The 24,999-nt window shown below is 44.3% G+C and overlaps 3 protein-coding genes across 6 annotated transcripts; 1 reads left to right on the top strand and 2 right to left on the bottom strand.

The window, feature by feature from the left end:
• Window positions 1-1,546: 1,546 nt before the first annotated feature.
• On the top strand, window positions 1,547-4,793 carry LOC306788645 (uncharacterized protein). 2 transcript variants are annotated; one of them, XM_079284235.1, is made up of 6 exons: window positions 1,547-1,683; window positions 2,281-2,481; window positions 2,620-2,734; window positions 2,975-3,047; window positions 3,241-3,332; window positions 3,496-4,793. In XM_079284235.1, exons 2-6 carry the CDS (start codon window positions 2,281-2,283, stop codon window positions 4,782-4,784), a joined length of 1,770 nt encoding a protein of 589 aa, XP_079140361.1. In that variant the 5' UTR covers window positions 1,547-1,683; the 3' UTR covers window positions 4,785-4,793. The 2 variants fall into 2 exon arrangements, with proteins under 2 accessions (XP_079140361.1, XP_079140360.1); XM_079284234.1 differs by having other exon boundaries at window positions 2,620-2,740.
• An 889-nt stretch (window positions 4,794-5,682) lies between these two features.
• dpp3 (dipeptidyl-peptidase 3) lies at window positions 5,683-15,676 on the bottom strand. Of its 3 annotated transcripts, none has more exons than XM_079282943.1 (19): window positions 15,530-15,676; window positions 14,023-14,181; window positions 13,769-13,913; window positions 13,549-13,638; window positions 13,306-13,443; window positions 12,907-12,981; window positions 12,571-12,661; window positions 12,218-12,348; window positions 11,744-11,874; window positions 11,421-11,479; window positions 10,680-10,874; window positions 10,478-10,590; window positions 10,289-10,381; window positions 10,122-10,184; window positions 9,899-10,023; window positions 8,194-8,314; window positions 7,694-7,873; window positions 6,840-7,002; window positions 5,683-6,489 (listed from the first exon to the last, which is right to left on the bottom strand). In XM_079282943.1, the coding sequence occupies exons 1-19, from the start codon at window positions 15,628-15,630 to the stop codon at window positions 6,347-6,349; spliced, it is 2,316 nt and encodes a 771-aa protein (XP_079139069.1). In that variant the 5' UTR covers window positions 15,631-15,676; the 3' UTR covers window positions 5,683-6,346. The 3 variants fall into 3 exon arrangements, with proteins under 3 accessions (XP_079139069.1, XP_079139071.1, XP_079139070.1); XM_079282945.1 differs by lacking the exon at window positions 15,530-15,676 and adding an exon at window positions 15,220-15,276; XM_079282944.1 differs by lacking the exon at window positions 15,530-15,676 and adding an exon at window positions 15,205-15,267.
• A 268-nt stretch (window positions 15,677-15,944) lies between these two features.
• Window positions 15,945-20,014, bottom strand: LOC306788329 (uncharacterized protein). Its single transcript, XM_079283811.1, has 2 exons — window positions 19,032-20,014; window positions 15,945-17,852 (listed from the first exon to the last, which is right to left on the bottom strand). Exons 1-2 carry the CDS (start codon window positions 19,450-19,452, stop codon window positions 16,123-16,125), a joined length of 2,151 nt encoding a protein of 716 aa, XP_079139937.1. The 5' UTR covers window positions 19,453-20,014; the 3' UTR covers window positions 15,945-16,122.
• Between the last annotated feature and the right edge of the window lie 4,985 nt (window positions 20,015-24,999).

Genomic DNA, 24,999 nt, shown 5'->3' with positions numbered 1-24,999 from the left:
ACAACATTGATCCAAATGCACCACAGATTGTTTGATACCTCTGAGTCTGATGAAAAGCCAATTCTTTTATCGAAACATTGTACTTTTCGCGTGTTATAAAATAGTGCAGTGTTGCAAGACCTTGGGAGGCAGAATCACAATGGTTCAACATGGTTTGCATGGCCTTACTATCGTAGTACAACATGGTGCAGCACCTGTTACATACTGTGAACAAACTTTAAATGTAACTCTAAGCAACACTTATATATATATATGTATATATTGCAAGGAGCAAAATAACTGAATATGATGTTTCTTTGTGAGAAAATATTGGAAGTTAATTGCAAAACATCATGCAATCTCAGCGTAGGTCTCCAGCTGTATACTCAAAATGGCCATAAGAGGGAGCCATTATCTTACTGACAAAGGCCCAATAGGAGTGGAGAGCTGCAGCTTAACCATCATCATAATACATTATTAGACTGATGCTTGTATTAATTTGATGAAATGCTGAAGATCTTGGATTAAATTGTGTTTTCATGAAGCTAGAAATATCCTCCTTTCAACAGCCCTGTGTTATATTAATAAAGAAATGAATTGAATCCACAGACATCTAACACACCATCATGAATCAAACGGCGCGGATGACAGCGGCTCAACAAATAAAACTATAGGGTCCGACATGTGAACCAGTGGGAGCCGAATGTATTTATGAACGCCGGCCTTGGCTGGAAGCCACGGTGGCTGGACGACACAATTTGTTTACTTACCTAGAAACGGATCAATATTTTCCCCTGAAGACAATCCTAAATATGACTTAGTAAGGGTAGTGAGAAGTTTAAGTTCAACTCGCCCTGGTCTTTAATCGAAGATCATTCAGAAAGTGATCTTTTGTGTTATATCTAAGTTACATAACTCAAACCATTATCTTATTCAAAAGTTTAAAGTAAGTGCCATAAGTCCAAGTGTAGATTTTAAATGTGGGGGAGTACTGAAGTATTGAAAACTATAGGCTTTGTATGTATAGTTCCCAACCTGTTTAGCGTGTAGTTGCTTACGTGTGACACCTCATCACAGGAAATAGCGTAGTGTGGAAATGAACTTGAGCAGTTAAATAATAAAAACAACAATGTAGGAAACGTAAAACAGCAGGTGCACGTGCTGTCAATCTGTGGACACTGGAGGACCATAGTGGGGAATAAGTAACAGTTACTACTCGGATCCTTTACTTAATAATCCAATATACACTTGTCTGGAATAGGCAACAATGCATAAGTATATTATATAAGTACATTGATCATAATCTTTTAATAATGTCATGAATGCATGACTTGTATGACACTGCTACATTGCTTTTTTATTTTTTATTTTAGTAGATGTTTGAGTACGTCTTCCACCACTACAACACTATAAACATAGTTATAACGGGTTTAACTTTTCTACTCTTCAAATATTTCTGCTTCGGACAGGCGCGTCTTTCTGTGGCCCGTGATAGGTGTACAGTATCACGTGTTTGTTTCCAGGTGAGGGAGAGGAGGAGGAGCCAAAGAAGACAGACGTCTCCGGATCTAAGGCCACACGCCATGACAGGCCAAAGTGGAAGAGAAGCAAAGTTTTCATCCTCGTGAATTTGATGGAAAACATAGCAGCGTGTCAACATAAAGCGGATCCGGAGGGGATCAAAAGAAGTGTCGGGACAACGAGGTAAACAACGAGCCTGGGAATGTTGAAGTTGGAATCCCACAGTAGCTACACACAAGTGGTGTAAATGAAGCCTACGGCAGGAAGACTCGTAGTTTGACGAGGAAATGTGAGAGTTTTACAGGAATGCGCGCTGCGGATCCAGACAGATGTTGACATGTAGGCTGCGGTGAGATTTAATAGGGCGACAGACCTATATGTTCAGAAAAATAGCCATAACCAACAATATCATTGCTAGTTTACGTTTAATTATTGATTTTACATCGCCGTCTCTGCGCGCGTGTGTGTGTCGTGCTTCTGTGTCGGTATTTTTAAATGTGTGTTTCTCTTCCTATTTCATTTAAACTCTGTCTGAGCCGCTGCACTTTACCAAGTCTGGACTTGCTGTCCCAATCCAGGCGGATTTATTACGCAGTCGTGTGTGTGTGTGTGCGCGTGTGAGGGTGAGGGTGTGTGAAGGCATCCTTCCCATCTTCCTGTTGTTAATGTGAGCCACAAGGAGAGATAATAACCACCTGTAGCCTGCACACACTATGGGAGTGCATGGTCAGTGGCAGGACAGCTAATAGCCATGGGTGTACCTTTCTGTTGTGTGTGTAGATGGCACAAGAAGAACCGCTGTATGATTTCCCGGAGCCCACCCAGTCGTCAGAGCGGAAGCTGTTGGGGCATCAGAGGGGACAGGGCTCTCTGAGAAGCATCAGCGTGCTGGACCGTCTCCTGCTCACAGTTCCAGTCTGGCTCCAGCTGTCCATCAACCCTGCCACCGCACTGCACATACTGCAGAGGGAGCCTCCTGGGGTAAGAGCCGCATACACTTTATCTAAATAAAATCAGGAGCACAACACATGTCCACATACGTTTAGGCCATACCTCTCTTGCCTTCTCTGTCCATGTCCTACACACATGCACTCAGTAATCACTTGTCTCCTCCCGCAGACCTTCCTGGTGCGCAGGTCTCGCACATCCCGGAAAAATGTGCTGTGTGTCCGCTTGGCGGATGACAGCGTGCCATCCTTTGTTCAGCAATTTGGCATCAGGGAGGAACAATCCAGTAAGAGTATGTGACAACTTAAAAAAAAACATCATATTTCTGTGTCTGACCCATCAAGACTGAATCTGCCTTCTTTGGTAAACAAATATGTAGTCATGCCCGTGTGCTCACGTCATCAATATTTTCGTATAATGGCAAAACTACGGGTATCATCTTTGCTCCAGTGTTACATCGTTTTAACACACGACTACATCTCCCCCTCCCAACATCTCTGCATCTTTGAATTTTCCTCACCCCCAGCTCTGTGTCTGGAGACTTCAGCCATCAGTTTTCCAGATGTCCCAAGACTAGTTTCCTTCTACTGTGTCAGCAGGTACCATCTTGCCTTCCTCATTGGCATTCTCCTCAGCTGTTCACCATTTGTGTCTTTTCTTTTCGCTCCCTTCACTTCCTGTGCAATATGTTCACAGCAGTTTTCCCTCTTTTTCTACATTTGTCACTGTCAATGTTGATTGATCTGCAAGAGCAAATGCTGGTGTTAATATTGTATGTGTTCTGTGTATCAGAGATGTATTACGCTTCCCTTTGGAGCTTCCTGAAGCCATTGCAAAGGCGACATCCCACAAAGAGCTCGAGTCCATCTCACATATGGGAATAGGTTGGTGAACACAGCTCCTTGTTTGCATGCATACTACATACATTATTATTACCTCCCAGCTGCTGCGTAATAAACATATGACATATAAATACTTTCGTTAAATGAAGGACGAATGAGTAGAAAGACTAAAGTTTCACTGTAATGAAAACATCATATTTTATAGAATTCTGGAATTCCCACCTAAACGTCCGTGGGCCTCGGGAGGCACCTAAGCCCCAGAAAGACAAGAAGAAGAAGCCAGACACAGCAACCTCAGTCCCGCCCGCTGCTGCCCCACAGACGAGCTCTGCAGCTCAGCCGGATTCAGCTCCCCAGCCCGACTCAGACAACCAGCTCAGGACGGGAACTACTTCTGACACGGACAAAAACCAAGCAGGTTCAAATCCCACCCTGTTCAACGAGTTCTGTCCAATCACGACCCGCAGCCCCCGAGAGCTGGACTGTGGCTACGGCGCTCTCTGTTTCGTCAACCCCCTTTTCCTGCATTCCCAGAATCCTTTGTCCAGACAGCGCATGTTCAGCCGCAGCCGCAAGGTTCGGATTTCCACAGAGTCTTCGAGCCTGCTGTTGCCCCCACTCGCTCCTCCACCTCCACCACCGCTAATGCCCAAAACCAAAGGAAAATGTAATGCCCGGAAACGGGGACAAGGAACTGCCCAACCCAGTAAAGGTCCTCAGATTGATCTCACCTGGCCCCTGCCTCTGACACAGATGCAGAACACCTCCAGTGAGGCCCAAGTTCAGCTTCCATCAGCAACTCCTCACTTCCAGCCTGAGATGCAGGAGCGGGGCCAAAGTGAAGCTGGAGTCATCGGTGAAGAGGCTACAGCTCAGCTATCGGCAGTAACGGAGAATCTTCCACCCGAATCAGACTACATGCAGCCCTCTCCAATGATCAGTTTCGCCAGTTCGTCCTCACTCCCTCCTTACCTCTTCCCATATGGTTCTCCCAAGGCGCCTCCCCTTTTCCCCAAAGAATCTCCGTCCCTCTCTCCTTTTGACTCTCCCTGGGCTTCTTCCTCTCTCGCCCCATCTCTCTCCCCCAAGTCTGCCATTTCCCTCTCTCCATACGACTCACCCATCGCTTCACCTTCCCTTTCACCGCACCAGTCCCCGTCTCCTTCTCCTTCTCCAAAGGCCCCCTTCTGTCTCTCTCCCTTCACCTCTCCGTCCTTCCTTCAGATGGCAGAGCAGGCCTATCACACACCTTCTACTCCTTCAAGACCAGATCAGCAAAGATCAGAGAGAGAGGCGGAGGAGGAGGAGGAGGGAGCAGGTGGGGGTGAAATGAAGGATGAAGATGACACAAAAGAGGAGAGGGGTCTGGTTTTACAGATGAATGCTGCTTCTCTAAATGACACAGACAGCTGCAGTTTCTTCAGTAGTCTTGAGGGAGCAGCAGAGACTCCACCTCACTCCCCCCACATACAGGACGATGCTACAAGCCTCTAGCGCACAAACATTTCAGACGAACTGATTTACATTATTATAAAGCACTGTGGAATTACTAAATGTGAACGTGGTGACAGCATCTCAGGGTCTCACCCTGAGATAATATAGCAAACCTTTGAATTAAATAAGTTTTTCAAAACCAAAAATTGTACACGATACTGGTTGTTTTCAATGATTTAACTGCAAACTACTTTTTATTATGCTCTATTGCCAAACATTTCCTTAAGCATAACACATTTTTGACTGTTTTGCAAACTGACAGCCATTTATTTCCTTCGATATCAGTATTTTCTAAAAATTCAATTAAGAACTTTCATGAGTGAGGTAGTCCATCACAATTACCCTCTACATGCCTTTATTTTGCTCAATTTACATCACGTGGCCATTGTTTTGTTTAATGTGTATCAGACGGGAACGCCTCGAGGGAATTTCTTCAAATTGGGCACTAAAGACGACTGACTCGAGGATGAACCGATTAGACATTGGTGGTCAAAGGTCAGTTACCTCACAAAACACATTTTTGGCCATAACTTAAGAATTAATATGCTATTCATGACAATTTCACACAATTGTCTGAAAGGATTAAATTATGAAGCAATTACATTTTGGACATACATGGATGTAAATGGCAGCTTGAATGGTTGGAGGTTTACAACCGAAAAGCAGTAATTCTAGTTTGCAACGGTAAAAATGATATCGTCATAGCTGCAATACAGTTACAACTGCTTTTGAGTTGGCTACCAGGAGTCGCTAGATTTCTTTTTTGGTAAAATCAACACTGAGTTGATTAACAGATAGTGAAATAGGATGACGTGAAGGCAGTCATTATGAATTTCATAATAATGAAATGAGACTAATGTTCTGGTAGAAAAAAAAAGCCCACGAAGATCTTATCAAACAAATTTAATTTGTGCAGATTCACCGGGGTCATCCGTACATACAGCGCTTCCATAGGCCTTCCAGACATCAATATGTTATGCAGTCATGACTTCATTCTGCCAAAACTAAGCAGTCATCGCAGCGAGTTAACAACCTCAACCTTTCAACTAATCAACACCAAGGCTGGACAAACATTTAGCCGAGTGGACACGCTGTAAAGATTGAACTTTTTAGCCAAAGGTTGGCTTTAAAAACCAATTCATGCACATCATCTCAAGTACAGACACAACCTGTCATAACGAACATTTTATTCACTTACACACGTTTACACCCAGGAGCCAGTGTTACTATCAGGCAGCATTGGTTTAATGGACAGTTCAACACTCATTGGAAGAATGTGCCCTAAATAAATTTAAAGAGTGATGGTGGCAAATCATTTATTTGTTGTTCATTGTGTCACAAAGACAGCACCTGACATTAGATCTGAGTCATGTCCAGAAAAACTGTGGCTGGTGTCTTTGGCAGATCTGTTGTTATGGCTTTACTGTATAATATGAAACTTACAGTTTGTCTCTTCAGAAGTATGTTTGAACATCCATTAAGAATCAATTTGCTTTCACATACAAAAAAAAAAGAATCTGATTTCAGTTGGTATTTCTGAAGCCTATGGAGCAGATCATCCATCAACACCAGCAGGGAGCGTCTCTTTTGCACAGCTTCAACAGGTCGGCCTCCAGCTGCTCTGCGTCGTCTTGGAAGCGCTCAGTGAAGGAGCGAATCAAACCTGCCGCGCTGCCTTCGTAGTCAACCAGCTCCACACTGTCCCCTGGAAACCACACAGCAGGGCACAAACTGAATAAATGACTACAATCGCGTCGATGACAGTCTGTAACTACAAATGTTGAACAGTAAAATGTTCTATAATGCTAATTTTGATCAGTTATAAAGCAGTGCTAATAAAAACCTACTTCAGCGCTTACAAACTAGTGTAATTAGAGTTCGTATGACATGGTAAAAAGGTAGAAGTGTCAGTTGTTCCCAATGACTACAATCTAAAAAAGGTACAGTCATGTTACCCTTCTGTTTACAAAATGGAATCAATAGAATAGATGTGAGAGTTTGTGTACAAGCATCTGTCGTAACAAACCCTCAGCAGGTACAGATGCAGCTACATACCACTGATTCTGGTGTTGGCCTGAACAAACATCTTACGATCTTCCTTCCTCAGCAGCACCGTCTCCCGGAGACGCAAGAAGTTGTGAGCGCCGCTGTCGCCGACGGTGGAGTAGCAGTCGTAGAGCGCTCTGCCTCCTTCCACATCAGCGGTTGCCTTCAAGACCTACAAAAACAGTGGAATCCGGTTAGCAACATGTTGGGAAAATCAACATGGTTATTATACAGAGAAATAAATAATGGCATTAACATATGTACCTTTTGTAAACCGTGATAATGTGTACATTTCTTATTTGGTTGGAGTTGTCATGTGAAACTTCATTTCATGTTTTACTTTATTTTTAAATAACCAACAATTGTTATTAATTTGCAGATTATTATTTATTGATTCATTGTTTAGTCTATAAAAAAAACATACTGAAATATTTTTACAATTTCCTGAAGCCAAACATTCACTTAATTCTTGCACTCAAATATATTGAACTTTTGAAATAAACCAGCAAATATTTACTTTAAAAAATAAATAAAAACACTTCAATGCGACTATTGAAATTGTTGCAGATTTTTGGAATTGATTTATCCCTCAAAATGATGCCATGTGAAGTTTTAGACCACCAACAACGCTATAAAGTAGTTTTGTTAATGCACCCCAAATGCATTAGTCTCTTGCACGCACATGTAATACACCAGTAGTGTATTAGTGCAATCAAGCCGACATGCATCTACAGTATATGGATTTTATTTTATCCATCCAAGATACATTTTTTCAGTATTGTACTTTCTTCAATATGTTGTACTTATAGAATCTGCTGTCTGGGCAATTGTGACGTCAAAACTCACCATGAACCAGAACATACCTGCAGTTTACAGAGGAACCTGTGGATGGCGTTCTTGCCCACGGTGTGGATCTTGCTTCGGTCCAGTGTGATTCGAGCATCAGGCTTGCCGTCCTGTCCCGTCACTTCTTCCAGGCCCACCAGGCCCTCCCCGGCCTCCAGCAGAACACCCAGGATCACGAAGCGCGCCTGCATGTGGGCCTGTAGACACAGACATGAGACATACACAGTTTACTCCTCCTGATCGAAACAGACTCGGTGTAAACGAAGTTGTAAAACAACACAGACCCTTTAAACTGAGCCAGTCCGCTTGTAAGAAACACAAGCTCAACGGTCTGTAAGTTGACTCGTCTTGTAAACACGGTTCGCCAAAAACTATGAATCTCTGAAGTTCCATATAAATTAAAGTAACGCATGTATTAAGCTATGATCAATCATTACAGGTTTCAAATCAGTCCAAGTAAAGAGTGAGAGACGCAGCATGTTATGGAGGAGAGCAACTCGCTGAGCAGACAGATTACCTGTCTCCAGCTCTTGTTCTCAGGCGTGTAGAACTCCAGGCCCAACAGTCCCGCTCGGACCATGCTGAGCCAGTTGACGTACACCACGTCCTCCGCATCCTGGCCCTCGTGGCCAAAAATACTGGAACATACAAACAAACGGACAAAGGCACCGATTAACACGCTTCTCAGCCATCAGCCACAAATCACCTGGGCCCCATTTCAGAAAGCAGGTTTAATAAAGTCAGTTGATTAAACCTGAGATAGTAAACAACAGCTGATCAGAGTCAGTAACTGGAATTATTTCATTTTTAAAATTAGGAGGTAGAGGGGTGATGCGAACTTGAAGACGTATAGTTTAAAATCGATTTTCAAATGAGACATTAGACTTTTTGGCTCAACAGCATTCAGTGGCTTTATTTCAGTTACTTTGACAAATAAAGTAAATTTAAAAACTGTCACTCAAATGATGGTAACACAGGTTCAGACTATACGCAGCATATTTTAAAAACTGCTCACTATGAAATACAAACATAATCTCCAATATTATAGAAATTCTGTTCCATCAGAACGACCAATCACATCATGAGTGATACAGACAATTATTCTTTGATCTACGCGTCTTAAGCTCCATATCAATCTTTACCATTTAAACTGAGATGACACATCAGGTGCAATAAACATTTTAGTGCAACTGCTTTAACGAACAGAGCCGTCTTGTGTGCACAGACTCACCGTGTTATGAAAGAGACATGAGGTTTTATTCTGAGCTAAGGGGGACTTGAAGGTGTGGTGTATTTAAATGAGGGCAAAATCCACTGTTCACAGAAAATGGTGACAGCCCATAAAACGGTTACTTTAGATCAGGGGTGTCAAACTCATTTTCACTCTGGGGCCACATCAGCATCACGGTCGCCCTCAAAGGGCCGGTTGTAAATGTAAGACGGTGTAAATGTAACTACGGTACTCCTAACATAGTTAGTTTAGTTTCCCGGGATATCTGTGACTTCCACAACACGTACTTCCAGTTGTGTGATTTCTCCTCCGCCATTGTTTCCTGTTGCTGGTGCAAAATGCATTCTGGGATATTTGGCTGTCCCAAGTACAGACAAGTCACCTCCGATGCATCCCGGGTAAAATGGGCAGAGCGAGCCACATCCGGGCATTAGGGCCGTGCTTGGCTCGATGTGAACTTTGAATTGGAACAGTACTTGGGCTGAGACTGATGACGTTTCAGTACAGAGAAGTACGCATGTTGAGAAACTTGTTGGAAATCCTCTTTATGGGCTGTTGCATCTCCTGTCCACCTGTTGTGATAGTTTTAATGTCGGCACACAGACAACATGCCATCTCATCACTTCGACTTTCTATCTCATAATTTCGACCATGGGGATATTTTTATTTTCACATCTAACTTTAAATTTTTGTAAAAAAAAAAAAAATTATTATTTTTTTTTTTTTGCTGGCGGATTCGTGGGCCACATAAAATGACGTGGTGGGCCGGGTCCGGCCCGCGGGCCGTATGTTTGACACCCCTGCTTTAGATAGTCCTGAGGATTTTGATTCTGACGTACAGAAAAACTGAATGAAAGGAAATAAAACGGCATGTCTCGCTCAGTAAGGGAGGAGACAGAAGAGAAAACCTTCAGTGAGCAGGTCAGGCTCAGAGTCCGTCACTACTGTACAGAGACATGAGCTGAGAGTCCGTTACATGAACATAATGTACCTGAGCGCTTGCTTGTTGAGGCACAGATAGAGTCCGACACACTCGGCGCGGCATTCTTCATAAGAGGAAGCAATCGTGGAGAATTTACTGTCCCACGTCTCGCTGCCCCGATACCAACTGGACACCTGACAAAAAAAGAAAAGAAACAGTCACACCGTCAATCACTTTGTCCTTTATTTTTGCCAATGAACACAGTTATAAATTGGTGTTCACACAAACTCACCAGCTCTCCAGTCTCTGGGTTGGTCACCTTACTCTGGTCAAAATTGAATTTACCCTCGTCATCCTGTGGAAGAAAGAAAACTCAAATCAGTTTTTATTTCCTCACTGATGATTCTTCAATCATACATCAGAAAATTAAACACGCAGAGATCAATACGTCTGACTGACCTGGACAAACAGCTTGCCACTGCCATGACCCAACAGCTCATGAAGTCCAACCTGCACCTCGAATGATGGGACCTTCCACTTGATAAACACATCCTAGCGCACACACACACGAGAGAATGCATTATTATAGGAGTGTGTGAGGGAGACAAGAGCTTCTGTGTAAGAGAATCAGGAGGCTGCATGCGTTACCTTGTCCTCCTCCTCCAGGAAGGTGAGTTTGTCTTTTTGTGTAGCATAGGCTACAGACAGCACGTTGCCTAGTGACACGTTTTTAAAGCCCTCCGACTGTCTGAGGTCATCATCTACACGCAATAACACAGACAGTATTAGTAAGTATAATACTGTGAGACTTGAACCAACTGAACTTTTAAAACTGCATCAGTGTACATACAGTTGGGGATGTTGATGCCAGCTGGTATTCCGCTGCCAGCGTAGGTGAGAACGTCCAGCGAAGTGAAATCGGGTTTCAGGAACGTGTCTTTCTCAAACTCCCTCGGCCAAGGAAGCTCAGGGAGCAAGACTTCTGCTGAGCTCACCAGTTTGGCAAAACGCTCGCTCATCGCCTTGTTCACAACCGCTATGAAACCTAGAGGCGATACAACGAAGTGAATCCCTAGGAACAACAATCTGACTAATCTTAAAGAAGAGACAGCAATATAAACCCTGCTGATATTTGAATTATTTACAAACACGGACACAAAAACTCATTCACACATGAGCCCGCTTCTTTAATGTTAGCAAAGTATATTAACAGCATGTTGACCATGGACTTTAGGATTGATGGCAGAGTACTAACCTAATAAATAGTGTTGAACAACCTTCTTCATACTACGTCCCTGTCAACTTAATCATTGATTGGCTGAAACATTTACATATTACCCACTGGAGTTAAAAGCTGCGTTTATCAACTTTTTAAAAGTTGCTCAACCACAATAGCCAAGTTCCACTAAGAAGTTCCTGGAAATTTTAGTCCCCGGACTACTTTTTAAGAAACTAACAAATGTTCCCTCAGCCCATTGATGTGCTTTAGACGATAACCGCTGTGAAACAAACTGAATTATTCTCTCACTCAGTCTTTTTATATGACTTTAATGTTATCAAACAAAGATAAATGATAAACGGTGCCAGTTACCTTCAAACTCTCCTCTGGAGCCGAATGGGTCTCTGTAGCTCTCTATGAAACCTATATAACTGAGAGAAGGGGGGAGGAGCAGAGAGAGAAAGGTTTCAGAGGTTTCAGAGATTACTACAGGAGGAGAGCAGTAGTCAACAGCCACATTGGAAGCCTGTATTACAGCCGCAGACTTTAAAGAAATAAATCAGGCAGCTTGGACCTGCAGCAGATGTGCTCTGTGTTTATACATCAGATTATATTCAAGGTTAGCAGGATTTGACGTCACAAGCAAGGAGATCATTTTGTGTTAATTTGACATTTTTGTGGTTCACTGGGCTCACCTCTCAACAATTGGTCCCTTGTCTTTGATCCAGTAGCGCGAGCCCTCTTTATGGGCGTCAATTGAGCCGAAGGTGAAGCTGCGACTGTACTCCTCAAGCATCTTTCTCTGGTTCTCGTTGGCAGCGTAGGCCTGTGTTCATTATTTGGAAACGGCAGAAGAATTACAAGCGGCGCAAAGTTGCAGGAAGGTTAAGTTTTAGGCTCAACTCATTCAGTCACAAAGGAATCTGTGAAACTTCACTGACATCACATCCATGACATTAGACCTCTGCATTTAACCCATCCCGAGCATTTTAGCAGTAGCGGGCTGCTGTGAAGCGCCCGGGGAGCGACTTGGGGTTCGGCGTCTCGCTCAAGGACGCGTCGCTGCTGTATAAACTTCCTAGTCGGGAGATTTTCTTTCCGTTGTGGTTCAGCTAAAACAGCACAGCCTGAGAATTGACTATAATCTGCGCTGTATCCCTCCCTCTCACCTGTGCTTTTTGGAGGTAATAAGAGACTTTCTCCATGAGAGGAGCGTAGTCTCCCCTCTTCACAGTGAACTCGTTCTCCTCAAAGTTGAAGCTGCCGCAGCATGACTCGCATTCCCCCTCCACTGCGCAGTCTGTGAAGCAGGAGAGTACATTTCATTGCGTTAACAGACTGTGAAACAAATACAACATTTATTGCATAAAAAACAAAATCAATTTGTTGGCAAACAACTCGTTTGAGTTCACAAGCTGGAATTTGTCTAGCAGTCTACATATTACATTCCGTCACAAGAGCAATACGGTTGATTATTGTTGTAAATGTTTATAAAGTTGTCATGTAAGACTGTAGCGCTGACCTTTCTGCACAGCCGAGGCCAGGCGAACCTCAAAGCAGGCTTTACCTCCATTGTCCGTCTTAAACAGACGGGTGTTGTAGGCAGACAGTTTCTAGAGATAAACCACAAGAACACAGCTAAGAGTCAGCCGAACCAGACCGAGAGACACACGGAGGAGTGAGAAAGGACACAGGACACAGAAACAGGATGAACCATTGAAATGGGGGGCAGAGATGAAAGAAGATTCAGGAAAACGTAACGAGAAAGGAATGCGGGAGTCAGAGTGGAGCACAGAAGGAAAGAAAGCGCAGATTACAAGAGATCAGGGACACAACAACGGAAATACATTTTACTTACTTTCGAGTCAAGAAACTTCTGAGCCAGCTCAGCATCCTCCAGACTGCAGTTGCTTGAGAAGTAGGTGGTAACTCCCTGAAGAGGGGAACAGCAGAACTACTTAATGAGCCATGCATTGTTTCATCGGGGTCACCTGAAGAACTCACTGGAAGTTTAAATTCAGCGGCTTCCTAAAGAGTTATTGGTGTTTGCAAACAACCTAAACACACTAAGCCGCAGACCGTTTGACTTGCTACCATCTACTTATATATTCAATTATTATAATGCAGAATAAGAAGTCATCTTAACATGCATTAAATCTTGTATGTCCCGACAACACAATTGACATTTTATTAAATATTACGAGACAAACTAATTTATGGTTACAGCTGACTTGTATAAAATTATACAAGAACCCACCTTGTCGCTCAACCCCAGCTGTTTCTGTCTGTCTTCCAGGGAGAAGAGGAGACACGAGCAGCTGTCCCACAGAGCCTCCATCTCAGTGGGCTGCTCCTGAAATGCCTGGCTGGCCCTCACCAGAGCTTTCAGCTTGTCCTGGGTGGACAGACACAGATGGCTTAAAATATGTCACAGCCGTTCGACAAGTGTTAAAACCAACTGAAAAACAACTGTTACAAATCAGCTGAAGTGGATTTTTACCTTGGGTAGATTTGGGATGAACTTGGTGTCTCCAAAAGACTTGTAGTTTCCCATGTTGGCATACAGACCAGCTGCATACACCAAGAATGCCTAAAATATCAATCAAGAAAGAAATACAACACAATGTTCATCCGGTGTATAGCATATTGAACGTCTTTATACATGTTTGCATTTGTTTGTGGGTGAAAAGGTGAGTCAGCGCCAGAGACAGACTGTGTACCTGGTACTCCTCAGAGCTGAGTCCAGTTGCTGTTGCAACCTGTTCCAGCTGTGCCGGCGTCTGCTTCCTGAAGATTCTCTGCAGCAACACAAAGATATCTGCAGACTCTGGGGACGTCTGCAACAGCACTGCCAGACCACCATACCTAACACAGCAGAGGATGCACAGGCGTTCAGTTATCAAAGTCTTCAGTTAATTGCTCATTTCAATGGTGCTCGACTTGAACTTGCAAAATCCTGTGATTTGTAGCGTACCAGGCTGCGCGTGACAGGTAGTGAGAGTACATCTTCTCCTGAGGTGAAAGCAAACGGAAGGCCTCGGTGCAGTCAAGAGCAGCTACACCAATCTCATTTGGGAGGTAGTACTGGGAGTCCACCATCTTAAGTCTGAGGTTCAACACTGACGATGAGGAACTGAATTAAGAGAGAGGAAGGGAAGAGAAAACAATGAGCGGAGGATAAAAATATAAAAGAAAAACTGACATTTAGAACAAACATCATTGGTTTTTTTTTCCATAACCATGAGCTACAGTAAGTATTTGCACATCTAAGCTTCATGCAGGTTAAGCAGATTGTGTATTGTACAAACACATTGATAACAGTTATAGTGAAAACATTAACTTGAAAGTTGTAAAATCTGCATCTTGTTTTGCTCAGTATGATTATTGTATAAAGCTATGGAAAAAGGCTACTTCTTACAAGTAATTCTACCAAATACTCAATTCGTTGGCATATCAAACAGGACTGCCACAATTTAACTGTTAACATACATATATACATACATACATACATACATACATACATACATACATACATACATACATACATATATAGTTTTTTTTACAATTGTTTCGTCAATGAAATGTTTAAGTAACTAAATGGTCGTGTGGCCTGGCAGCTGAAGAGGTGCCAGCGTGCCTCCTGGGCACTGCCGCGGTGCCCTTAAGCAAGGCACCAGACCACTGAAGAGCTCACCGCCCACTGCTCCTTACACTAGAACAGGTTAGATGCTGAAACTAAATTCCACACGTGTGACAGTAAACTTTTTAACGTTACATTCCATTTTCTGTTTCACTTTCAACTAAAACCAATAATTATATAAATGATAAAATAAAAACGAAAAGCAAACATGCAGAATCACACACGCGTTTAACGTTAAATGTCGCTTTAAAATGAGCAAACTAATAACCACTCACACCTCATTTAAGTAAATAACGTTACGTTACTGTAAATAAGTTTAGTATTCAGGCTACTGAGCTAGCTCAACGTTACCGTTAGCTACTAGCGCAAAGCTATGCAGATGCTGAGTGCTATAAACATATAAACGTGCTGCCACAACTAGCTACTGTAAGACAATTATTACTTCGAAATATGATACGAAGTGCATGATTAGCAACTAAACACTTCATCTCGAGAGGTATAAAGGTGGGTACATACTCAATAGCTTATTACCTTCTTTTCTTCAACAGCTCCGTCAAATTGCAGTCTCACGCTCGGCACTACACTTCCTGTATGTATTCACCGTAAGACCCGCCCCTCAATCAATCACAGGTTGTACCATTTGGTTGATGGGAAAACTAACCAATCACGTACCGGCACCGGACTTTTCGCTGTGCTTCAAGTCGTAATTCTTTAAGCAAGGGTAAGCATGAAAAACACATTGGGCCTTTCTCAATATCTGGACCCAAACAAAGCACACAATACTGTAACACCGCAAAGAAAAGAATTGGAAGAACATATTCACGTACACGCAGATAATTACCAATATTGCCTCCCAGTGCAGACACAGGACGAGGTGGCCGAGTGGTTAAGGCGATGGACTGCTAATCCATTGTGCTCTGCACGCGTGGGTTCGAATCCCATCCTCGTCGGAGATCTTTTCCATAGTCGGAGATGTCTCCAAATTATTTGGCCACGGTATACGGTAGACATCGGTAATAGCATGAATAGTGCCTCACACAACCGGAACACGTGGTATGGTGACACTCCGGAGAACCTGTTCCGGTTTGTGGCAGATCTCCACCCTCCCCCCACAGCTCCCCGCACACACATAGTGGATCCATAAAACCGTAACCACACATTCTTTTCAAACACACTTTCATTTGTTCATCCTCTTTAATTGGACATTGTTTTCTGTTATTTTCCAGATAGGCTTATAAAACCACACAGCATTTCATCAGTTTATTGGTTTTATTGAATTCTAAAAACACAATCAGAAAGTGAATTATTTACAAGGGGTGTGCAACAGAAAGTAGTTGGCTATTATATCCAAATGGTAGGTTTAGTGACCAGCCTTGCTTACACACAAGATAAATGTGAAAAAACATCTGTGTGTGTGTTTGTTTATTTTAGGGTTCATGCTTGGGTTTTGCCAGCCCTCCTGTCAGGAGGCGTTGTAGGGAGTACCCAGCGATAGCAGTCTGAGAAGCTCAGGCTCTTGTCCACAGCACAGCTGGTGCAGTAGACGATCCCCAGAGCCAGCATCACTACGAGGAACACGCACAGAGGTACCAGCAGGGCCACCAGTAACCAGCTCTTGTCATTCTTGCGTTCACCTGCAGCAGATCCGGCCCCTGTCTCCTCCGTGCTATCTACTTCAGATCCCTCTCCCTGCCTTGTAGCTGACCCGTTTGCAGTTTCAGCCCCCTCCTTATCTCTAGCTTCACTACCTTCAGTCTTAGCTTCAGCCTCATTATCAATTTCATTGCCTGTGTTGTCTTTTTGCGTTGGGGATGGGACTGTCTGATATCGCTTTGGTGATAGGGCATCCCATTGGTTCAGATGATTGTCTGACCCATGAGCCATGTCAGGGGAGGGGGCTTCAGGGGCTTCTGTCAGCCAGTCAACGTCAAAGTTAGTGTCAGCTTCAAAGTCCGGGTCCGGGGTGAATGAGGTGGCCCAAAGAATATCATGGTCGGGGTGCAATTCGGGCATGTGAGCGAAGTCACCGGGGTCAGGGGTCAGGGTGGAATATTCTCCATCATCAGGCGAAGGCTGGCAGGTAAGCCCATCTGACTGCAGGCTGTAGCCATTGTCACAGTAACACTGGTACCCTCCCATGTAGTTGAGACACTGCTGCTGGCAGGGCGACTCCCCCACACACTCATCTACATCCACACACTTTTCTCCAATGCCCGACACGTACCCGGGGTTACACAGGCATGTGAAGGACCCCGCTGTGTTTTCACAAGGGCCTTCACAGCTGTCCTCATAGACGCACTCGTCGATGTCCGCACACTCGCCCTCGTCGTCTGGCTGGTAGCCGGAGTGGCAGGTGCAGTGGAAGGTGCCTGGGATGTTGACACACACTTGCGTGCACGGTTGCTGTTGACATTCGTCTACGTCAGAGCATTTGCGGCCATCTGGACCCATTTGGTAACCGTGGGGGCATGTGCAGCGGATGCCCCGCAGTGTCTCCACGCAGTCGTACTCACACCCCATCTTCACACAGACCTCTTTGATGTGGGGCTGCTCAGTGGGACCGGCGGAGTCAGCGGATAATTCAGGTGGGTCAGTTAGGCTCAGGGGATCAGGCTTGCAGCTGTACCCGTCCTCATCTATCGTGAAGCCCTCAGAGCAGTAACAGTAGTAGTCTGTGTCTGTGTTCTGACAGTACTGCTCACAGCCATGGTCTTCGCTACACCAGTCCTGGTTCTGCGGAGCTGCACCAGATGTGCACAGCGGGGCATCCCTGGACCAGCCCACTGTGTCGTCGTCTCTCTCCATGCACAGCACTGTCTGCTCAGCACGGGCCTCTGGGTCTGAGGCGTCTGCAGGGCACGGTACAGCGGCTACAGAGCCGTAGGGCACGTGGGTCAGCAGTGTGCTGACAAGGTGAAAGGGGGTGGTGTAAAGAGCCGGACCACGGCCCTCGTCCTCCAGCGGTGAACACATTCCTTTGTAGTTGTACTGGCAAACGTATCCATCCAACGGCAGCGCGCAAGAGCCGTCGAGCCACCGGAAATGGTCAGCGCTCTCACGTCCACTCTCAGACGTGTGGACGTTCATGGCCACACAGCGAGGGGCCGTACAAGTCCCAGGGGTGTCTTCACGGAGCCAGTTGGTGAACTGGCCGTCCTGGTCTCCTGTGGGAAGTTAAAGACAAGGACCATGGTCAGTAAAAAGTAGAAAATCCCTCTTTGAGTTTTCTCTTCTATTTGATTTGCTTTTCAGATCTATATGAAACATTTTAAGAGTTAATCCTTCAGCTTCTGATTAAAGCTGCCATGTGTAGTATATTTTATGTGACTTTATGAAAAAAAAAAAAAACTGCAGTCTATATGTTGATGTTGCCCTATTCATTGTCATTTATTTTGGGGGGGGGGTTACAGCAGCCTGCATTGTGGTCTGCCAAAGTGTTTTTGTTGTTACCACCACAAGGAGTCGCCAAATAGGCGACTATATATTCTGTATATATGAACAGGAACAAATCTCTCTATCAAACCCTTGTTACATCAATCCAAAACTATCCCTGCATTGCTAAAGCTAGATACTCCCAGGGATAAGTGAGAAACATGTTTTTTTTATAAACAAACAAACAAAAAACAGCTAAGTTGACCACATAACTCTTTAAAATGTAATGTCTGTTCTAACTCAAAGACCAAGGCAGGCACAAAAAAACAAAACAATCTGGCTTTCAGCGGGTCAGGTTTTCTGTAACGACTAAATCAGGTCGAGCAGTGAGGTCAAAAGGGAATTTGACTTCCCCTGTCGCGCCAGCTCCGTCTCTGTGAAAGTAGCTAATGTAATAACCATCCAGTCGGTGCAGAGCTGGAGGCTGGCCCGGGTACCAAAGTCTGACAGAGAGGTTAGGGACGGGGACCAGTATAATCCATTCATAAACTTGTTACAAATGACATGTCTGTGTCTGTGTGTGACAGTAGTATTATTGAAGTAAGCCTAATGGTTGTCAACTATGATTTAAGTTTAGGAAAGTCTATTGTTGTATCATCACAGGTCCATATTCACTTAAAACTACAATGTATGGTAAAAAAGGTTTAAATCTAGCATTGGTAAATTTAGTTCTGCACATGTAAGTCTGCAAACACAGCTGAACCAACTTAATCTGGTTGATTCACTAACTAAATCCTGCTTCAGCCTCAATTGTACACAGTTTTTCCATTAGATTCTTACAAACCTGGAACCATTATGTAACTTTCCCTATTTTGGAGCAATGTTTTTTTTAGATGAGTTATCAAAATCCACTAAAATGGCTCAACTGAACTGACACTGAAGGGTCAAATGTCAAAAAGGGGAAACTTTGCCTGTGACCCAGACGAATCCTCGGAGTGGTCGGGTGGATGAGCACTGGCGTGGCGGTCTGTGCAGCCCGATCCAGAGGCGAAGCCTCGACCTGGTTCCCTCGATGGCCGACAGCAGCTCATGGACCACACCCGCTGCCTCGCGGGTGTGCATCGTTGCCAGGGTCCCACCTCGCTCCCGACAGCTCCGCCCAGCCTCCCTGAAGGTTCTCTTCTGGAGGAAGACGGTGTAGCATCCCTCCTGGTGGCAGAGCGCGTCTCTCTCCGCCAGCTGAGCGCTGGCTGCTGGCTGCTCCGCCTCCGTCTCCCTCAGCCTCTGGCCTTGGCTTCCAGGAGCCAGACAGACCATCAGCAGCCACAGGACACACAGGAGAGGCATGCTGCTGCTGCTTCTTATGATCTTTTGCATCCTCCACCAAGACATGAAGTTTAAACTAGGCCAACATTCCAACCTTGCTGTCAAAATAAATAACCTGATAAAGAAAAAAATAACTTTTTCAACAAACCTGAAACCAAATTCACCCACTTCAGTCAATTTAGTCAAACTGCAACTAGCCAATCAAGACTTTTTTAAATATCCTTTTAATGTATTTGAATAAATTATCTGGTCTAATTGACCTTTTACTGAAAGTAATCTGAGGCAGATAAATCCAAAACGGCCCAAGCCCCAGACAAAAACCTCTACGGTGCAGAATCGGTCAAACTAAATACTCAGCAGACTTTCAGCACTGCTGCCACAATGAAGCAGATTACACCAGATCCCATATCTAACAGAAAACCAATGCAGTCCAGTGAAGTCCAGTTGAGTCCAGTCCAGTCCAAACTAAAGTCCAGAGAAGTATACCAGTATAGTCCGGTGTTCAAAATTGTTCAGTGGAGCAATCTGCCTTTCAAGTGAGTCCAAAAGAGATAAATAGACTCCAAATTTGAAAGTGATGAATTCCAGTGACGGAAACCCTCTCCTGTATCTGATCCTGCCAGGGCTCTCTCGCCTCTGCAAAGTTGTCTTCCTGACTGAACCTCAGAAAGAGAGAGAGAGAGAGAGAGAGAGATGGGGGAGGGGGGAAAGGGGGGGAGGCTACGTAGAGGAAAAAGAATTGTGAGTTTTTTGGAAGAGGGGGCTGGTAAAATGTGTGAGTGTATAAGGGACGGCAGGAGGGGCTGACAGATTGTTGTGTGTGTGGGTGTGTGTGTGTGTGTGGGGGGTTACAAAATTGAAAAGCCTCAGAGAGTTATGAAAACCATACGGCACCATTCCGCCCCCCCCCCCCCCCCCCCCCCCCCCCATCTTGCCTATGGCTTTAGACACACGCACACACATAACCTTCAAGCTTCATGCTGCACAGCATCCACAGGAGTGGAAAGTGTTTGTCAGCTCTGAGAGATGCAAAGATCGTCTCCCCCTTCTCCTTTTTCTCTTCCACCTTCTGTCTTTCTGCCTGATTCTCCTGCTCCCTGTCAGCATGGTTGTTTTTTTTGTTCCTATATTTATTTCTCTTATTCTCATTCTTTTTTAATCTCCCCCATTTTTCGCTCTATTGTCTCTTTTTCTGCCACCACCCTTCAGTCCCTCTTTCTACAAAGCACATACCAGCTGGAACATTTAACAGTCCAATGGAAACATTTGAGTATGGAAAGGGAAGACCTGTTGGACTATGCACATGTGTGTGTGTGTGTGTGTGTGTGTGTGTGTGTGTGTGTGTGTGTGTGTGTGTGTGTGTGTGTGTGTGTGTGTGTGTGTGTGTGAGAGTGAGTTCATTTTCATGCTGTTATACAATAACTTCGTATTGGCACAGATGTCTAAGAGTATAGAGTTTTTCAGTGTGTGTGTGTGTGTGTGGCTACCACTCTGGGGCATATATGGAGGAGAGGAAACAGGACATGCCAGATGTGCATCAGCCTGACCTCTCAGTAGCTGGGGAGCAGGAGGGTAGACTGGGGGTACCTCCACTGCCGTTACATGATCCGTCCGCCATGAATGGTACACCTGGTGCAAAGTTAAAGGTGAGTTTGGATTTTTTTTTAATAAAAAAGGAACATAAAATGAAGTCAGCAGCTGATGGGAATGTTACAGATTTAAAGCTGCCAGGGGCAAACAACTGGCAGAGAGACCGCAAATTAAGGTCTCCCACACACAAACACGCTGAATTGTTGTACAGCAACATAAGTGGAAGAGTGCTTGGGCAAACAACAGCCCTTCTCTGTGGAAAGTGTGACCTGCCACAACACAATTTAGGGCAGCTTGATGTCATTATCATATGTTGCTGTAGCGTCTCAACGCAGGATGATGAGATGGAAAAGTCATGCTATTTGAGTAGTTGAATCCGTTATCAGCTGCAGTGTTCTGTACTCTATCTGTGTTCACCAGATGCGTCGGCTGGCTGTGGCCTGTTGGTTTTGGCAGACAGAATGTATACAACAATTCAGTAGTCTGTTCCAGTTGTGTAACAACCATTGGAACTAGAGGGAAGCAAATAAAACCTCAGGATCCTGGAGATCCTAAAGAGCCTTTTGCTCTTGTTCCCCACCTCTTTCTCCTCCTCCTCCACATCCCTCATCCTCTGCCTGTTATCCTCTAAATTTCTTTTTCTTGGACTACCCCCATCCTCCTCTGTCTCCTCTCTTCCTTTCCTTGTTATTCTTTAATCCCCCCTTGTCCCTCCTTTCTCGTATCCTCTCCTCCCCTTCTGTATCTTCTCCCTGCTACTCCTCTCCCCCTCTTCTCTTTTAGTCTTATTATTTGGGCTCCCAAGTCAGCAATCTCACCCCGAGAACCCCAGCTTTTGCCCCAATCCTCCCACTCTTGGTCTGTTTATTCTATCGCACAGGCCTGGTTGACCCCTCCTCCTGCTCAGACTGCCACGCCCCCAGAGACACATTCCAGAAATGTAATTGATGGAGCAGACAAAACTTCTCCTTTCCACAGTCCTGCGCTCCCAATTCCCCTCTTCAACATCAATCTACTTACAGTACCTCCAAGCTGCTCTATCTCCCGACCCGAAGACCTCTAATGGAACATACAGATCTTCTGACTCTCTTCACCTCCTAGGTCACAGCCTACTGTCTAGCTCCTTGACTCCTAACCACTTGCCACATGTCGTTACTGGCTCTGATATATTCTCAACTTCTAGCTTCCAAGCAGCTGAACTGTAACTTCCAGCTCCAAAGCCTCTCCATTTCACTTCAACCACTAATTCTATTTTTTAATGCTGAACAGCTGTTCTTGATGAGATGTTCTGTCTGGATTGCTGACACTTGAATGTACACTTAAGGCCATTTCACTCAAAGACCATTGTGACATGTCTCTAAGAAGACTAAAGGCTGGGTTATGCTAGAAAACAACGAGTTTGTGCAATGTGTCGTCCAGTCACGTTGAAATTCAAAAGTGCTTACAAACAGCCACATTCAAAGGCAGAGCCATGATGGAGGGATAACACTGCACAATGTCAGGCAATACTTTGCTCAATCTACTGGATGTCAATCACAATTCATTGCATATGTGGAAAATATATTCCTGGTCTGTCATTCTGTTTCTCTCCTAAGGTCACCAAGCTTCCACACTGATGTCAAGGAAACTGCATTTCCTTACTGCCGTGGGTCAGTGGAGTTCAGACTCACCCCATTGAAGCCTATTGAACCGTGTGCACCAAATCGAATACAGCAGGACACGTCAGTTGTTCATTTTTTCCCAACCGCCGGTGTCTTATGTCATGCACACGCACGCACGCACACACACACACACACACACACACACACACACTGAAGCAATTAGCTGCGGCCTTGTGGTTAAATAACGGAGTCTAGGCATTCCTGGTGATTTCTGTGGCGTGGAGGAAAAAGACGATACTTTTATCCACTTCGTCTACAAGGTCCATATGTTTCATCTCTCATAGCAGACATCTAGGTGCTCTCCATCCACACCTAGGCTGTCAACAAATCTTCACCACAAATTTCTGAGCAGACTGGGGTGGAATGGGTGAATCCAGAAGGAATAATTCCCTGCCAGTTGATGTCTACAGTTGCTTGGACCATCAGCTAAAAGAGCTAAGAGACACTTTTAGAGGTAGCTGGCGAGCACAGTTACCAACTGCTATACGTCCATATGCCAGATGAACTTTATTAACCTTTATTTAACCTTGAAATAGTTTACTAAGCATGCTTTTCATCCATGTCCTCATTCCTTCATGCTCAGTTTCACACATGTCCACACCTAAAAGCTGCCCAGTACCAACACAGTTATCCAATGAGCAGCTCCACTGGAACAATTTGAGATTTTCAGATTGTAAACTGGTAACAAACTGGGCACCGGGAGAATTTGGAAAATCTAATTTGTGTCTTAATTTCTCATTCTCATCTACAAGTATTCTTGCATTGCATTCTTTAAACTGGCAATAAAAAAAATGGAGAATGGAAACAATGAATATCATTGAACAGCTGCTCCTGAATCTCCGGTTTGGAGTCATCTGGCAATTTTAAAACAAACATGGTCGCTGATGGAAACTGCAGTGATCGAGCTCTATCTGTCCAAAAACCCTTTTTTAGCTTTGCAGAAGCAGCAAAGGCTCGGGTGATACTAATGCACCTTGGAGTTTGCTGCACGTAAAGAATCACACATGTTTAAAGAAACCTCAGGCCAATAGAAACTCTGCTAACAAAATCACCAGAAAACTGTTCAGGTTAAAAGAACTGCTGAGAGGCAGAAACAGAGATGGAGAGCGCACTGGGAGAGCATGATTCCTGACAGATTATTCCTTTTCCAGATGATAGGCTCAGTTTTTCCATAGACACACACACACACACACACACACACACACACACACACACACACACACACACACACACACACACACACACACACATTTTACACTTCTTTGTAGTGTCTTTCATGATAAAGTCATATTTCTCCAGAGACGGAACCATTTGTGTGTGTGTGTGTGTGTGTGGGTGCGTGTGTGTGTGTGTGTGTGTGTAGTGGTAAATGGATCAACAGTGGGGAGAAAGGATGACGACTCCACAAGAAAGGGTCAGGACACAAAGGCTCAGACACATAGACAGACGTCGGATGTGAAGGACCTTTGAGATAACCCGCCACACGTCTGACTTCTCTCGACACCATTTCCTTCTATTCTCTCTTGACGTCTCCTGTTGAAACTACATTCGTACCCCACATCCCTCACGTAACCTGAACTCTATTTTCAGCGTGTGCTTCACCAAAAAAAAGCTATTCTGAAAGAAATGGCAACAAATCAGTGAAGTGCCTGAGTCAGCATCAGAGAGCGGAGGTAAATCATTCCCTAACCACAATGCTAAAATCTTCTGCAGGCCAGCTCTGTGCGGGGAAGTCAAATAACAGCCTGTTTGTCTTTGCTCTCTATTATTTCTGCTGTCTTCAAATCACATGGCTGCCAAATCGGAGGTTGTTACAGTTAATCTCAGTGTAATTCTCCGGGAAAAATTTAGGGTAAGGTAGGTAATACAGTTGCTTCTGGCAAAAACAGCTGACAAGCTTGATCCTGAGCAGCAAAGTCCGCCAAATCCCCAAACTCTCATCAGCCAGCAGCTCAAGACTTTGTGGTACTGGAAAGATTCCAAGTTATGACTGAGTTGAAATGTATGAAAGCGAAGCAGCGAGAGAGCGTGATGAGAAGTCAGCAGTATTTCCTTGGACAAATAAAGATATGAAAAAACCCATCCTTGGTCTCTTTAAAGCCTGTGATGTATAAAGCAGCAGGATCACATGTTCGTGGTAAACACACCACCACAATACAGTAGGAAATATTTCCAACCATGCAGGAAATGTCTGACGTGCTATCATTCACTTCTCATGCACACATCCACCCACACACCTATAAATACACACACACAGTCATATATAAAAAATACTTTTTTTATTTGAAAACCCAGCACAAAATGAAATCCATCGTAAAAACAAGAAGTTTTAAGAGGAGTATATTTAATTGAATTTAATCTA

The sequence above is a fragment of the Melanostigma gelatinosum genome (assembly GCF_949748355.1).
Source record: "Melanostigma gelatinosum genome assembly, chromosome: 14".
Lineage (NCBI taxonomy): Eukaryota > Metazoa > Chordata > Actinopteri > Perciformes > Zoarcidae > Melanostigma > Melanostigma gelatinosum.
Note: the sequence above shows the minus strand (reverse complement) of the source record. Positions and strands in the feature narration are given on the sequence as shown.